At 40.3% G+C, this 14,451-nt stretch overlaps 1 protein-coding gene across 6 annotated transcripts in view; it reads right to left on the bottom strand.

Moving 5' to 3' along the window:
- The window catches only part of kazna (kazrin, periplakin interacting protein a), a 175,285-nt gene extending 163,594 nt beyond the window's left edge, over positions 1-11,691 (bottom strand). For 3 of the 6 annotated variants that reach the window (XM_031844832.1, XM_031844835.1, XM_031844834.1), the window contains exon 1: positions 11,301-11,690. In XM_031844832.1, coding sequence (XP_031700692.1) covers positions 11,301-11,376 — 76 coding nt within the window. In that variant the 5' untranslated portion in view covers positions 11,377-11,690. Of the gene's footprint in view, positions 1-11,300 lie in introns of all 6 variants that reach the window. The other 3 variants (XM_031844837.1, XM_031844836.1, XM_031844838.1) reach the window with 3 other exon arrangements.
- Between the last annotated feature and the right edge of the window lie 2,760 nt (positions 11,692-14,451).

Genomic DNA, 14,451 nt, shown 5'->3' with positions numbered 1-14,451 from the left:
TCACCGTCAGCATCGGTATAAGCAGCCATGGAATCTCTTGATGCATAACCTGTTAGTGAATGATAGCATAAAGACACTGTCCTAATGTAGGAGGTTAGAGTAAATCTCAACATTTGACATCGTTAGTTAATTATTTTACAACTGTTTGATTATAAATACTATATTTCAAAATATCCCTCCTATAAGCAAAGCTCTCTAAGTTAAGCAAAGTACCCTAACGCATATTGGCACATGATTTAAATACAGACCGCCCTCTATCGACACTCTTGAAACAGCAGCCCAACACAGCGACATGTCACTATCCAGGAGTTAAGAGACGCGACTGTCTCTCCCCGAGAATCCTGTGAAATGAATCTTGCATATGACTATGGCAGAGGCAAAAGGTCTTTGTGACACGTCAACATTCCAATTCTATTCCAGAACATGCATGTTCCATCCAGCATGTTCCATCCAGCATTCCATTTTCTTCTCAATGGCATTTTTTGAATTATTTTAAGAATTCTTTTATGAATTCACTATTTGCAAGTTCAGCGATCACCATGTTTTCCATGGCACAGTTTTCACAAAACTCCACACATCATGACCCATTTACAGTACGATGTGAAAAGATTGTAGCTACAGACTTTTTTTGGGACAAATGTTTCGCTCAGGAACTGGTAGTGCACTTACGCGATCTAAAACTCCGACCTAAGTTGAAAAGACGCGCGGATCCGGGCCAGAAATAATGACTGCTGACGGTTCTCCAATGCCCGTCTGTTTGTTTCTTAGTTTGCTGGCACGTAACGTTACACATTATGGAGGATGAGTATCCAGCTAGCCTTCCAGCTAACACTAGAGGTCCTGAGACAGGCGCACGCTCACGCGTCACCTCCGTTGTAAATAGAGCAATCCAGGTGACAGATGGCTAACGAGCTGTTATATGTGGAGTGGATGTCAATGAGATGCTTGATATGAAATGAATAATTAAATAAGTAAATGTAAACTAATATGCAAAGCTCCTGGTTAGCTCCAGTCGTATATTTACAAATGTTTTGTATCCAGCCATGTTTTCTTGAAGGAGAACGTCTTTGTTTGTTTGTTTCTTACATGAATTAATGGCTGAGAGGTTTGTATTTAACAGTATATTGTTTGCATCTTGCAATAAATGTTGATATGTTCTTGATCACTTTGTGTTGTGTCTATTTGCCTGTTCTGTTCAAAAACTATGTGTTTTGAGGCACTGCTGGCCTTTCAATGTCATTTATAAATGCTTTGTAAGGCATAAATAGTCCTCACTTTAGATGAGGTCACACAAAACACTTTACTAACGAGTAGTAACTACCTTAATCAATCATGAATTAATCATGAATTGCAGTATTAATATGAGTTTATAAAGCATATATTAACATAGTCCGTAACCACTAGTGTATATCTAAATCATTATATATCTATAAATGCATGAAAAATGTACATCTAAATAAGTTATTCATCATTTACAAACACATTATAAATTATCTTATTAATCATCTACAACTCCTTAATAATTGGTTTGTAAAATATATAATACTTCATTTACAAATGGGGAATCCATCATTTATAAAGTATGAAAACACAATTATGAAACACGTAATAGACAAGCTTATTCATCAAGAATAAAACATTTATAACTGTTGTTGTGAACTGCATACTAATGAATTATTAATGTAGGAACAATGCTTTATAAATTATGAATTAAGTGTTTACTCATACTTAACTAATGCTTAATAGTGTGTAGTTATTATAAAGTGTTACCAAAAAACATAATTGAGTATTCTGCTTTTAATAAATGTTTAACATTTGATGAGCATCATTTCTCCATCCATAATGCAGTTCTCCTTGATTAATGAGCACTGGACTTCTAGCTTCTTTTCTCTCACTATTTTAATCAAGCTATAAGTATTGTGAACTTCAAGAGTAAGTTTGACATTGAGGACACTTCCTGCACTCCCAAAATATTGTATGTTATGCTTATTGAATGCACAATAGGAGGTAGAAGCATTTCAGCCCCTTTCCTTCCTCGGAGTTTCATCATTTATTGAGTTGCATAACGATTTGTCTGCCATGGTGAATTCAATATTTTTACATCATTTTTGAGTTAGCTGTTCAATTTTCCTCTGTGACTCAACTTTAATTCACCATGCACTGCATTAAATTAGGAGAGCTCTTCGTATTCTTTGTTTTATGGCTGAAATAGTCAAACGCATCTGAGAGGTAAAGTTATGACTGGAGGACAGAACCTGCAAAAAACCTCTAATCAATAAGTAAATGATTTGAAAAGCAGACTGCGTTAGTTAGCATGAATAGTTGATCTTTGCACTCTGGATTAACCAATCAGCAAAAAGTTGACCCCATGACATATGACTCTCTTTTGCATAATGAAGCAGAAATGCAAAAATAAATGGTAAAGAGAAAACAACACAGTAATAAATATGTTTTGGGGAAAAAAGTGGTAAAAATGCAAAGGAAAAATAATGCGCAAATAAATAAATGGATGAATACATACATCTAATAATTAATTTAAAAAAACATTTAAAATATATTTTAAAAATGAATGCAAAAATAAATAAATGAATGTCAAAGTTGATGAAAATAAATAAATGGGAAAAATTAAATGAATAGTGAAGAGCTAAATTACTACAAAGGTAAATATTATGTCACATTATATCAATTACTTGATGCCTTCAGAGTCGTGTATTTATTGATTTTGGCAGGTTCTGTCCTCCATATATGAAATGACCGAGAAGAGTCTTTTCTGTTAGTGGTTATTATATAAATTAATTCGACAGCTATTCAGTGTGGTTGGATATTTACTTGGATAATTACCACAAGTGAACTAAAAAAAAGTTCCCCTCGTGTTCTCAAAGTCACAGCGGGCGCCATTGCTTTACTTCAAATGTGCAACACTTGTCCTATAATCCTGTATGTGTTAGGGATTAAAGTCTAAGCTTTTATCACTCATCAATGATCTCTCGTCTCACAGAGGGAAGCTTGCCGGAGATGGATTGTCTAGATGGGAGAGCACAGACGCCTGAAGTGAGGATTTAGAAGCAGAAAAGTGAAGGATTAGAGACTTGGGTTGACGTGATCGGCAGAAAGATCACATGCTGCTGCTGACGCATCATCCACATGCCGCCACAGATAAATGCAGCCAGCAGGAGAAGAAAAAACAACAACACAGAAGAGGAAACACGTGTCATCTGAACACCACAGAATACAAACAATCACAACTGCAAACACAATCAAGTCGGGGTGATTAGTGAGGATTACAGTTACCTTGCAGATCAGCCAGAAGAGAAATCATTTGTCCCTAAAACATGGCAACAATCATCAGAGTCTAAACAGACACTTTGTCAAGTTTTAATCTGAACCCCATAATGCTATTGTTAGCGGGATGGGAACATCTGACGCAACACTCCCCAGTGAACTCTGTGCCTTTAGGCTTCACCCTCGTACATTCTGGAAAAACTGCACCAGTATAATGTCAAATGTGACACCACCTGAGAGCAGAAATCATTTTCTACTTCAGGAGCAGAACTAGAGACTATCTCCTTACTTATGCCACCAAGGGAGGGCAATTTGAGAAACACAAATCTGTCAAATTAGACAAGAAATCCTTTTAAGGAGCCGAAATGTGCCATGTCATAACTTGGGGCTGTGCACGTTGCTGCTCTCCATAGCCGGTGCTTTTCCTGCCCTAACAAGTCAAAATGTCTCCCATGAAAGAGATTCATAGCTACTTGTTTTGTGGTTTGTAAGGGTCAGTTAACGTGTACCATAACACTTAGTTTGCTGACATTTTTAAGTCAAACAAAAGAAGCCTAGATTCAGCTACCTATCAAATTTTAGAAAATAAAACAAAAAAAAAAAACTGGAATCCAAACATAATGAACTGGTCCCAGTCAGTCCATGGCTGAGGGAGAAGGGTAGCCTGGCTGTTGAGGCTGCTGCCTGTCTATTGGCCAACATCCAGCCCTGCTGGTTTGTGGCCGGCCTGTGGTGCTGCTGTGCGTCACTGCCTGCTGTTAGGCTAATCACAGCACCACTGAGAGCTCACTGGTAGTTTGTATACCAGTTGGCCAACAGAAATTGAGTAATTACACTGAAGGGAGTTTCAGACTGTTTATGTTGTATGATTCTATTTGTGGCGGTAGTGTCGCTTGTATCAGTGGCAAAATGTGACAAGGATGTACTGCAGCACATCAGTTTCTCACTCAAAAGACAACATTTTTAAAAGATCCTCCAACACTGGACAAAATGATGACTTGCCAGCGGCCACTGCTTAAATCACGTTTATTTAAATATAATCCATAATCTTTCAGAGAACACACTGGTTTTCACTCAGCTCCTTTTAACAGATATGCGTGTATTTGATATCAGTCTAATTTAAAGTAGCCCGTGGTTTCTTAATAATATTACTTCATCTATTTCTTAATAAGTTGCATGCTCAATTAAAAGTAATTATGTAAAATTGAGTCAGAGTGCCTGCTCACATTAAACATCCAGTCTACCCTTGGAACATCAAAAACGAGATTCTAAATAACTAAAAGTGCTTCAGAAAAATATCAGGGGATTGGAATAATATATTTGATCCAGCAATTTAAACTTGTGACAAGACTATTTTCACACACATTTCTATAACACACACACACACACACACACACACACACACACACGAGCTTCTCTACTCCCTTATTCTTTGCAGATTTCATCTCTAGATAACATTCCCATCGATCACAAACTACAAACAGTGGAGACCCCCCAGCTGCACCCATGAAGTATGAAAAACATGCTGTTTGCCAATATTAATAAAAAAACATAGATTTCTGCCGTCTAGTACAAAAACTAAGGGCTGTATAGGCTAAACTTACCTCATCAGCACCTGTATGCATCAACATAGGATTTAAAATCAGCTGCACAGGGCTGTGCAGCTAACTTTGCAAAGTCCTTCGCTCGCTCCCGATCTGTGCCGTTTGAATGCGTTTACCGTGAATTTCAGCATATAGGCGCACTAATATTTAAGTGTCTGCTGGGTTTACCACGGAGATCCGAGTGTCTGCTGACTTGACCGCAGTCCTGTTGGTGACCGATCAATCATGAGACAATATTGTCATTTCCATCTACATTCAGTCTGCCGCCACTATTGGAGCCGAATGACTCCGACACTCTTACCAAGTAACACAACTTTAATAATTGCGCTCCACAAACTGCTGCACTGTTGATTAAACAATAGACATTATCGAGCATAGACCTGTTTTTCTTACCTTAAATATCCAAAACTGAAACACCTGCGTCTCTCAGGCCATTAATCCGTGTGTGTGTAACAGAGCCACCGTGTGGTGGCAGGTATGGGCTCACAAAAAATGCAAAAGACAAAATAAATACAAAGAAAGAAGAAATACAGTCAACTAGAAAATTACTTTTTACCTTTTATATTCTGCATCATCTTTTTCCAGAGTCTGGTATGCATGAAAATGCACAGGAAACGCGTTCACTATTTTTTGTAGGGACTATTTCTTTGGTAAAAAGTAGTTCCAAGTAGGTAATTTGTTTCTGGTGAACTGACCATTAATATACCTCTAAATAAAGAGTTTCCATTTTTGTTTTTTGCCAATATTTGTTTTGTTAATTACAACTTTTCAGATGGTCCCAAGATACAAAAAGTAGACATTGTTCAGTTGTTTTGTATTGTTGTAGATTACAATAGGCCTACAGTTTATTCACATTTCTCAGGCAGCAATCTAGTTTCTTGGCCTGTATTTTAAATTGTACTATGTTAGTAAGTTAGTTAAAAAACATTACACATTGTTCAAGAGCTGTAACCTCCCAAATTCAATTGGCTTCATATGTAGTGAATATAGCGCATTCATGCCTTTTGATTTGCTGTTAGAAATGTATGGCCACATCAAAGTAAATGGTAGCCTATGAGTGGAACAGCAAGCAGAGAATTTTCACGAATTGTGACATATGTGTGAAGCTCTAAAGCCGAGATACCCTCTACCCTAATGTCCTTGAGGTGTGCTATGGTTTTACATGGCTCAAGTATCCAACATGTTGTCTTTTTTATAGGTTTTATTGCACTGTAGATAAAATCAGTAGGCTGAAGTGTTTTTCTCACCTGGCTTTATTGTTCTATATCTCCTGTAAATGCTCCACAGAACACAACAATTTTAATCACACGTAATCTGACACATGTGTGACAGGATGTGCTCACACAAAGTTCATATTGGAAAGGTTGTTCACTAGACGATAGAGGAGAAGACAAGTATATGCAGAGACAGCGCCCGCTGACCCCCAGTCTGTTTTCATTCATGCTCTTCTGGCAGCGTGCTCATTCATCTGAAGGTTAATGGAAGTTGGAGATGTCCAATTCTAAGCACAGAAACAGGAAGGTGGTGCATTGTAAATGTTGTGTGCCAGGTGTCCCATGGTCTGCTGCTTGAACTGAAATGACTGCCTTGACAACAGTTTTCCTCCGTGAGGAGTTTTGAATAATAAACATTGAACTTCCCAGAACAACTTGACCCAACGTTTTTTTTACTAGCACGAAGAAAACATCACCTACGAACATGCAATTCAAAAACATTATTTGCATATAGTTTACAGTCTTGGCTGGTTTGTCCAACATAGCAAGCTCTATAGTTCACATGTGATTCTGACGTGATTTAGCTTCACAGACGGCAACACTATGGTTTCTAACTCATGTGAGGAAGCGTAGGTCCACTGGTGCAGAAGAATGACCCGCATTCATCTGTGATTGACTTGTCAATAACAGGTCTAGACATAAAGTGCATCAGGGCATATTACATGATTATAATCTCTTTCTTTCTGTCTGGTTGGGTCATAAATTCAATGTTAATCCTCACCATAAATCCACTGAGGTGAACATGCATTCCCAAAACAAAAGGAAACTACAGTCACAATAGTATTATGCTGCAATAACCCAAAATACTGCAGAGAAGCCATTGAGAAAACACTATATTTCTTCTAACGTTTGGTTTGTGAGCACCATGCAGGCGCAACATTATTCATGCTCTTTGTAGATTTTGCACTTGGTATAAACACTGTTTTAAAAGAGTTTAAATATTAACAAAGATACATTCTACTGAATATAATATAGAGATTAGTAAGAATGAAATATTTCTAAGATTTATCCAAACCTCTACACTGTGCAGGTGAAATGAATGAGGTACAAGTGCACAAATTTGTTTACTGCTTCAGTGCTAATCACCCCAACATGCAGCAATGTGCAGAATTCAAAGTATCCCTTAAATTCTACAACATGCACAACAATCCTTCCCATAGAACTAAAAACACGTTTTACCTCAACAAACCGAAAACTGTGTGGTAACCCTGAAAGTACGCAGAAATGTGTACCTCAAAGTACTGCATGTTTTTGACATGAATTAGGAGTCATGATTATGGTCTCTGTCAGTGCCTATTGTATCTTCTAGTGTGGTGTGAAACATTGTCCTCACATACTGAGACTGTGTGAGATCATTTTGAATCTGGCTGAGTGATAATGTTTCTCCCGTGGCTTTATTCCTTCAATAAAGCACCATTAATTAGTTTTTATGCAAATCCAAATGACAGCGCAAATAGTAATATCAATGCGCAGGTCTTGTAGAGTCAGAATTAGAATGTCAATTCATTCTCAACCACCAAGTTTTTTGTTTTTTTTATCAAGTGCAAACTAAATGAATCAATAAAGGCCCAAATGAGTGACTCGCCATGTGATGGGGAAAAAAAATGAGGTGTTACCTGGTGGGGTACACACACTTACTGTACCGGCAAAACCTCTTGCAACGTGACTCCTTCTACATGATTAGCAACACCAGCAGCATGAAACTAATCTCTTACTGCAGGAAAGCCCACCGGGTAAGGAGGTGTGAGGAATCTGCGAATGTGCTGGAACCATAACACGAGTGGAAGCAGGAGAGGAATTAATCACTTCAAAGAAGACCAAAATATGTTCTACACCTGCAGTGGTCACATATTAAAACTTCAAATCACATTCACCTCTCCTGAGCAGGGATTTACCGACGGTTTATTGAGGTATTAAGGGGATATTCAAGGGTAAAGTGATGGTAAGAAAGGAAGTGGTCTCCTACTTTGACTGCTAAACTAAAAATAAATACTCTCATCGCCAACAACAAGTTATCATTAACCTCTATCAGTGACAATCAATTCATCTCAGCTTCAGGGCAGGCAGATCCTTTTTTCACACATTTGTCAGATGCTCTGCTGACTCGGGTTCTCACATTATAGTGGAAAACAGGAAGCTTGTGAGGTTGTGAGAGACAGAAACCTCAGGTCATGGTGAGGTGACACTATTGATTCACAATCCTTTCAACAGATATACGTTTCCAATACATTTGTGCTATTTAATGGTGAGCTTTTATGATTTCAGTTACAGGGACAGTGCATTTGATAGCACAATCACACACACACACACACACAAGGCGAAATGATGCTCGACCTAAAATGGACCAACCTTGAAAATTCATAGACATGAACTTTTCCAGAACACTTCAACTTTTTTTAAAAGAACTAAGTTGTCACGCTCCCCCAACAAATGGGAACATTGGTTACCGAGGGACTTTTGACAGCACATCACAACACTGAACACAGAACCAATCAAACCACCAGTGGGGGAGTCAGAGAATTGTTGCAGGATTATGCACCTGGCACTGCCACGTGAATGCGATTCATGAGGCAAAAAAATAAATAAAAAATCTGTCAAGTGTTATTCTGCCGGGGAACCACCAGAAGGTTGTTAATATTCAAGTCTTTGGGCGTGAGCAACACTCATGAAATGGGTTTTTTTTTCCTCTGCAATTCAGGAAGGCCTTTGCATATAGCTGAGGGACTTCTGATCCAATGATGGGTGACAGCCAAAGATAACAAAAAAATCCCCCTATAATTACTGTTCAGATATTGCGAGCCAGCACTACTGTGGATTAGTCTTCCCGCAGCTGTGTATCAGTATGTAAGGTTGTTGCTAAAAATAGAAGAAGAAAAAAACATCCATCTCTTATTCACACAATTTGCAGCTTGCTCACTTTCTTGCCCCCCATCCTCTCCCTCTTCTCTCCTTTCCATCTCCCCCTTCCCTTCCCTCGCTTGCACATCTGAAATCACAGACATGCAGCACAAGCTTCAAAGAGCATAGATAACTTGGGGAGCGCGAGACTGACTGTAATTCAGCACAACACATGCACCGATAGTGTCATTTTCACAACCAGAGAGTGACATTTGGGTTTAGATTCGCACAGCTCTCTCACCTATATGCTGTGACTGATCAGCAGGCCCTCAGAGGAGAGTCACTGTGAACGAGCACCGCAGTTTGACTTCAAGTTGTCTTTAAGTTTGAGTGGGACAAAGCAGCAGAGAAGGAAGAGAATGATCCCCCCTTCAGGCATATGTAAAGCAAAAAATGCAACAAAGGCTGAATATGCAGTGTCGGGGTAATTTCCGTATGTGAAAGTCCAAAAACAAATTGGCACAAAGAAAGCTTGACGTGCCTCCGAACATTTAAGCAGTCATGTCTTCTCCGTTGGCGTTACGCTGCCTGCTGCAGTCTCCACTCTGCCTGGATGTAAAGTTATCGTCAGGAAACCAATTCAATCTAATTCATTCTAAAGACTCCAAAACTCACAGAGAAGCCATTCAAACATGTTACTGTTTCCAAACCAAGAGGAAGGCCAGGGAAAGGCCATTGCTTTCCTATTGCAAGACGGCAGCTGAGAAGCAAACCATCTGTTACAAATGAATGAGAAGTTAAATCACACACGGTACGGCTCAACTCAAGACTCAAAAGAAACAGCTCAAGGTCCTCCTCATGTGGCAATTGAATTGATGAAATGAAAAATACATTTTTGTACCACAGTGGATGAACATGCCAGCAGATAGAATACAGGCATGTGCATACAATCATCTAACTGCTTCTCATCAGGTCAGCCATGAACCAAACGGTGCCATTTTCTGTTTTAGGAATTATGTGACGCCTTGTAACAGAACAGATGGTGTCATGCTGTGGGGTTTGATCGTGAAAAGTAAAAGTGGCAAGACCTCAAAGCTCAAGCGATACAATTCACACTGACTTCGCTTGTATAAATAATGCATATTTGCGCCCATGAGCAGAGTTTGAATGGTATAGATGTGAGTATCATGGCACCCATACCGCAGAGAACCACTTCAAACATTGATAATCATTTGAAAGTAATCCCATTAATTACATAAGCAAAATTAGTATTTCATTTCTAATTCCCTTACAGACATGAGGAGATGAAATCTAGAAAACTGTATTTGTAGCGTTGGTGCAGCATTTAATGTGGAAGCATTTGTTTAACTCAGTTTAAATTAGTGAATAGAATATGCAAAATCTCAATCAACACTTCATTCTGACCAAGTGGACAAACAATATACACTTCTCTATTATCAGTCTCACCAAAAAGCAAACAAAGGGAACTTCACAGAGGCATTTATTGCAAGACTGAATGTACTATATTCTACAGTTGTTCACACTGTTGTGCAAAATGGTTGACTGTAATTTTAGTCTGCGACTCGACGACTTTCTTGTCGTTTTCTTTTTAGACCTGTGGCATGTTCGGTCGGACAGAGATCAAAGGAGTGTATATACGCAGACGCATGCGAGGGACGGGTCTGCTCCTGCAAACCCACACGAGACAGAGCGGACACATTTTCACATCTCTCTTGCGCACGAGAGCAGCATCACAGTCTGTCTTCATTAACACATCGCGGCGTCAAACCGGATCACGATGATTCAATATTGATGTAAACATCACAATGTGTTATGTAATTCTTCCTGGGAACAAAAAAAATGTACCATACCTTTTAGAAAGCCATGCTGCATGAAGTCGTGTGAAATACACAGTGTCTTTTTCCCACAACAGAGAAGAAGCCCATACAACACCCCATAAGAGAAAAGGGCAACATTCAAAGGGTTGAGATAACTGAATAATACATTGAAAGTAATATTCATGTTTCTTTTATTTTTCTAATGTTTTTCCGTGAAACTGGGACACACTTCTTCAACTGTTGCCTCCCAAAACGTATTAATTCTGCACACCAGTATTGCTGTATTTAAATGCCTGTCTCATTATCAGAACACTCTACTTTAAAACAAATTATAACATCCAATACAAAAACGGATGCACTCATTATCGGATCACATGCAATCAAGTCCAACTCAAATCAGGATCTAAGCAAGGTAAATACAACTTTAATATTTGTGCAGACTTTAGGTGGCCGTTAACACTCACTGGCTTGCATGAGCTGACCCTGACGCCCAAACACCTGGGAGAAAGGGCTGCGGTTGCAGGTGAGCATCTCCTCCATGGCTGAACTCCTCTGGGGAGGGGAAGAGGTCCTTCGTCTTCAGAAAGAGAGCGTGCGCTGCTGTGGGTCAGCCTCCGAGTGTATAGGGGGGGGGTGGGCGGTCTGCTGTCTCTCCTCTCACTATCTCAACTGCTAATTTGCCTTTGAAGCCACCTCGCGACCTCTCTCCTAACGCCTTTCCCTGCCGCCTCGCCGCTGACTGCAGATCAGTCCTGTGCCTCCGTTGCCTCAGATGCCGTCAGAGTTGCTGCTGCTCCTGAGCTGACGGGAGATCTGTGTTGGGTTGCTCTCAGCCTGCTCATTAGCGCTCCTGCGGGGCGCTGCTTCAGACGGAGAGCACAGCGAACAGCACGAACAAAGCAAGCGAGAGAGAGAGAGAGAGAGAGAGAGAGAGAGAGAGAGAGAGAGAGAGTGATGAGAAGGAGAAGCCTGCTGCAGAGAGGAGTCTTGGACTCTCTCCCCTTATGAAAGTGAGAACAGAGATGACTGTGTATAAGTGTGTGTATAGCCAATTTAAACATTATACTGTGGCTGCTGCTGCTTGTAGTTTCTGGCTGTGGTCGCCCCCCCTCTCTCTCTTTTGTCTCCCCTCCTTTTTTTTTAATCCAATCTGACTTCTCTACCAAGAGAAAGTGACAAGATGCACCGCAGATAAGCACCACAACATCTGACTTGGGCAGTAAAACAAATGTGGTATAATAAGGTCATACACCCTGCAAGTAAACGCAGACTCTCAGAGTGACTCCTGAGGTCTGTTCGTTCAGTAGCATCCTTATTCGATGGGAGCATGGAAGTCACAGAGAAGGGGGGGGGGGGAAACAGGACTCGCAAGTCCTCAAACACAAGAGCTAAACATAGACACAAACTGAGAATTATTAACTGACACAGCCAATCATGACTTTGTTGTTCAGCTTGCCAGCATGCACACGCTGTGTAACTCAAAGCCAAATGCAGGGCTCTGGATTTTGTTTTTGTACACCTCCACCCTTACTGTTCCTCCTCTCTGTGATCTACTGTGTGCGGTTTATGCCTGCATGGCTCTCGACCAAATTTCTTTCAGGATAATAAAGTTTGAGTTATTTCTCCCCACGCTTACTTCTCGACTTCGGGTATTATCTTCCAAATATAGACAGAGAAGCACCCTGCTTGCGATATAGTCAGGTGTATGCAGCTCTTATGCAGCACTTTGCTTGTGCAGGCAAAACAATAAATAAACAGTACATCCGCGAGTCCCGCTCAAAGCAAAAACTGATTCTGAGCAGAAAACTCAAAAACAGACGAGAAAATCAGTTTCAAACTAAAGGGGCCAGTGGATGATTAAATATGGATCCACATCCTTTATTAATGCCCTCATTACCATGTCTGTTCCGCTGCTGAACAGCATGCAGAGAGGGGAGAAGAGACCGGTACAAAAGTACTTCATCCCAGCATCCTGTTTGCATCATTTGCTCTCACCAGTGATGCTGCGACAGGTTGGTTACCTTTATAACGCCGCTTCCTCTTTCCTCTGAACTCTCTGTCTTATATAAGTTACCGGCGGCAGCTGTATAAGGAGAAGCCTATACAGATGTTCAAATATGTGAATTTTTGAGGGTGATCGGGACAAAGTTGTGCTAAAAAAAACACAAGAAGAAGAAACATATAAGAAGAAACATGCGAGAAGAAGTTTACCGTTCAGTAAAGAGTTCATTAAACACAGTGACGTTGTGACGTTAAAGAATGAGAATCCCATCACTGTCACGTCAGCCTGAAGAAGCAATGCCAGAGATGGTGTGACTCAGCGCTTTAATCTCTCTTCACCTGGAACATTGTGATCCTGACAGGTCCCTGTCATCATTTCATGCACGGTTCAGCTATATGTGCAAACTTAGTCATCACCTTTATTCAAACTCTACTTGTTTTGTTTTCATTTCCACAAACAAGAATCAGGACAGACCTCAAACCCATCTACTGCAGGAAGGGAAAAAATAGAATTTGTCTCTCACTATTTCACTGGATTCAGTTCAGAATTTATATCACCAAACGTTCAATAACACTGACGAATTCAGCGAAAAAAGGAGCTCAAAGGTTTCTCCTCAGACTTCTGGGATGAATGTTTTTGTTTTCGATCCTCTCTGATCATGTGTCCTCGGCTCCTCTTTAGAACTTCCTGTGAGAATTCAACATGCCCCGGGGCTAAGAGCCGCAGCCGTGTTGAGCATACAAACGCAGCCTCGCAGTTTGAGGTTACTGCTGAGCTTGTGAGCGCTGGGAGAAGCTGTACCTCCAGGGCTGTGGTGTGTCGCTCTAGGTACACATGGCACAACTCGTAAGTATGTAAAAAATCATCTGCCAGGCACTGCTGCTGAAAAAGCAGATGAAGGCTGGTCCCTCGCTCCCAGAGACTTGACTTTTATAATCATTAAAAAACGGACACGAGGTGTATTAAATGCCTTTTTATACATTATCTGCATTGAATCTTAAGAGCATCAAGTCAACTGCAAACTTGTGTTCACAATTTTTTACGTGTTCAATTTCATATATATACACATATAAATGGAGCCGCTGGAGCTGTGAACTTATCTGAGAGAAACAAAAGGTATCCAAAGAATCCAAAACCACCGGTGTGGATTTGTCACTAACGTGCTCAACACTTCTGAAGAGTGGAAATAAAAGCTTCACCAGGGGAAGAACAAACCCACACGCCTTTATGTAGGAACACTCGGCAGGCTGTGTACCAGCTCGCTTCACCTGCTGCTGCTGGAGTGTGTGCATCTGCTTTTTATTACAGTGTTGGCTATAACCATGATGACACAAGGGGATCAGGGGGAATTGCTTTGATAGCTCAATGTCACAGACTGGAAATCAGCACAGCTACTGTTTCCAATCCATTCTTCCCATTGGATCCTTGTATTATATAAGCCTGTGGCAAATAAAAGATTCTGCGTAACTGCCAAAATTACAATTCAAGTCGTGCCCATTGCACTGCATGTTGACGAACAATTACATTTAGATTGCTTTTCATCCATTAATGTTTGATTGAGAAAGCGTGAGAAAGGACACTTGGACCTTGTGTCTGCAGACAGTTGGTTATTT

The sequence above is a fragment of the Anarrhichthys ocellatus genome, unplaced genomic scaffold (genome assembly GCF_004355925.1).
Source record: "Anarrhichthys ocellatus isolate YVR2014 unplaced genomic scaffold, GSC_Weel_1.0 scaffold5, whole genome shotgun sequence".
NCBI classification, from domain to species: Eukaryota; Metazoa; Chordata; class Actinopteri; order Perciformes; family Anarhichadidae; genus Anarrhichthys; species Anarrhichthys ocellatus.
Note: the sequence above shows the minus strand (reverse complement) of the source record. Positions and strands in the feature narration are given on the sequence as shown.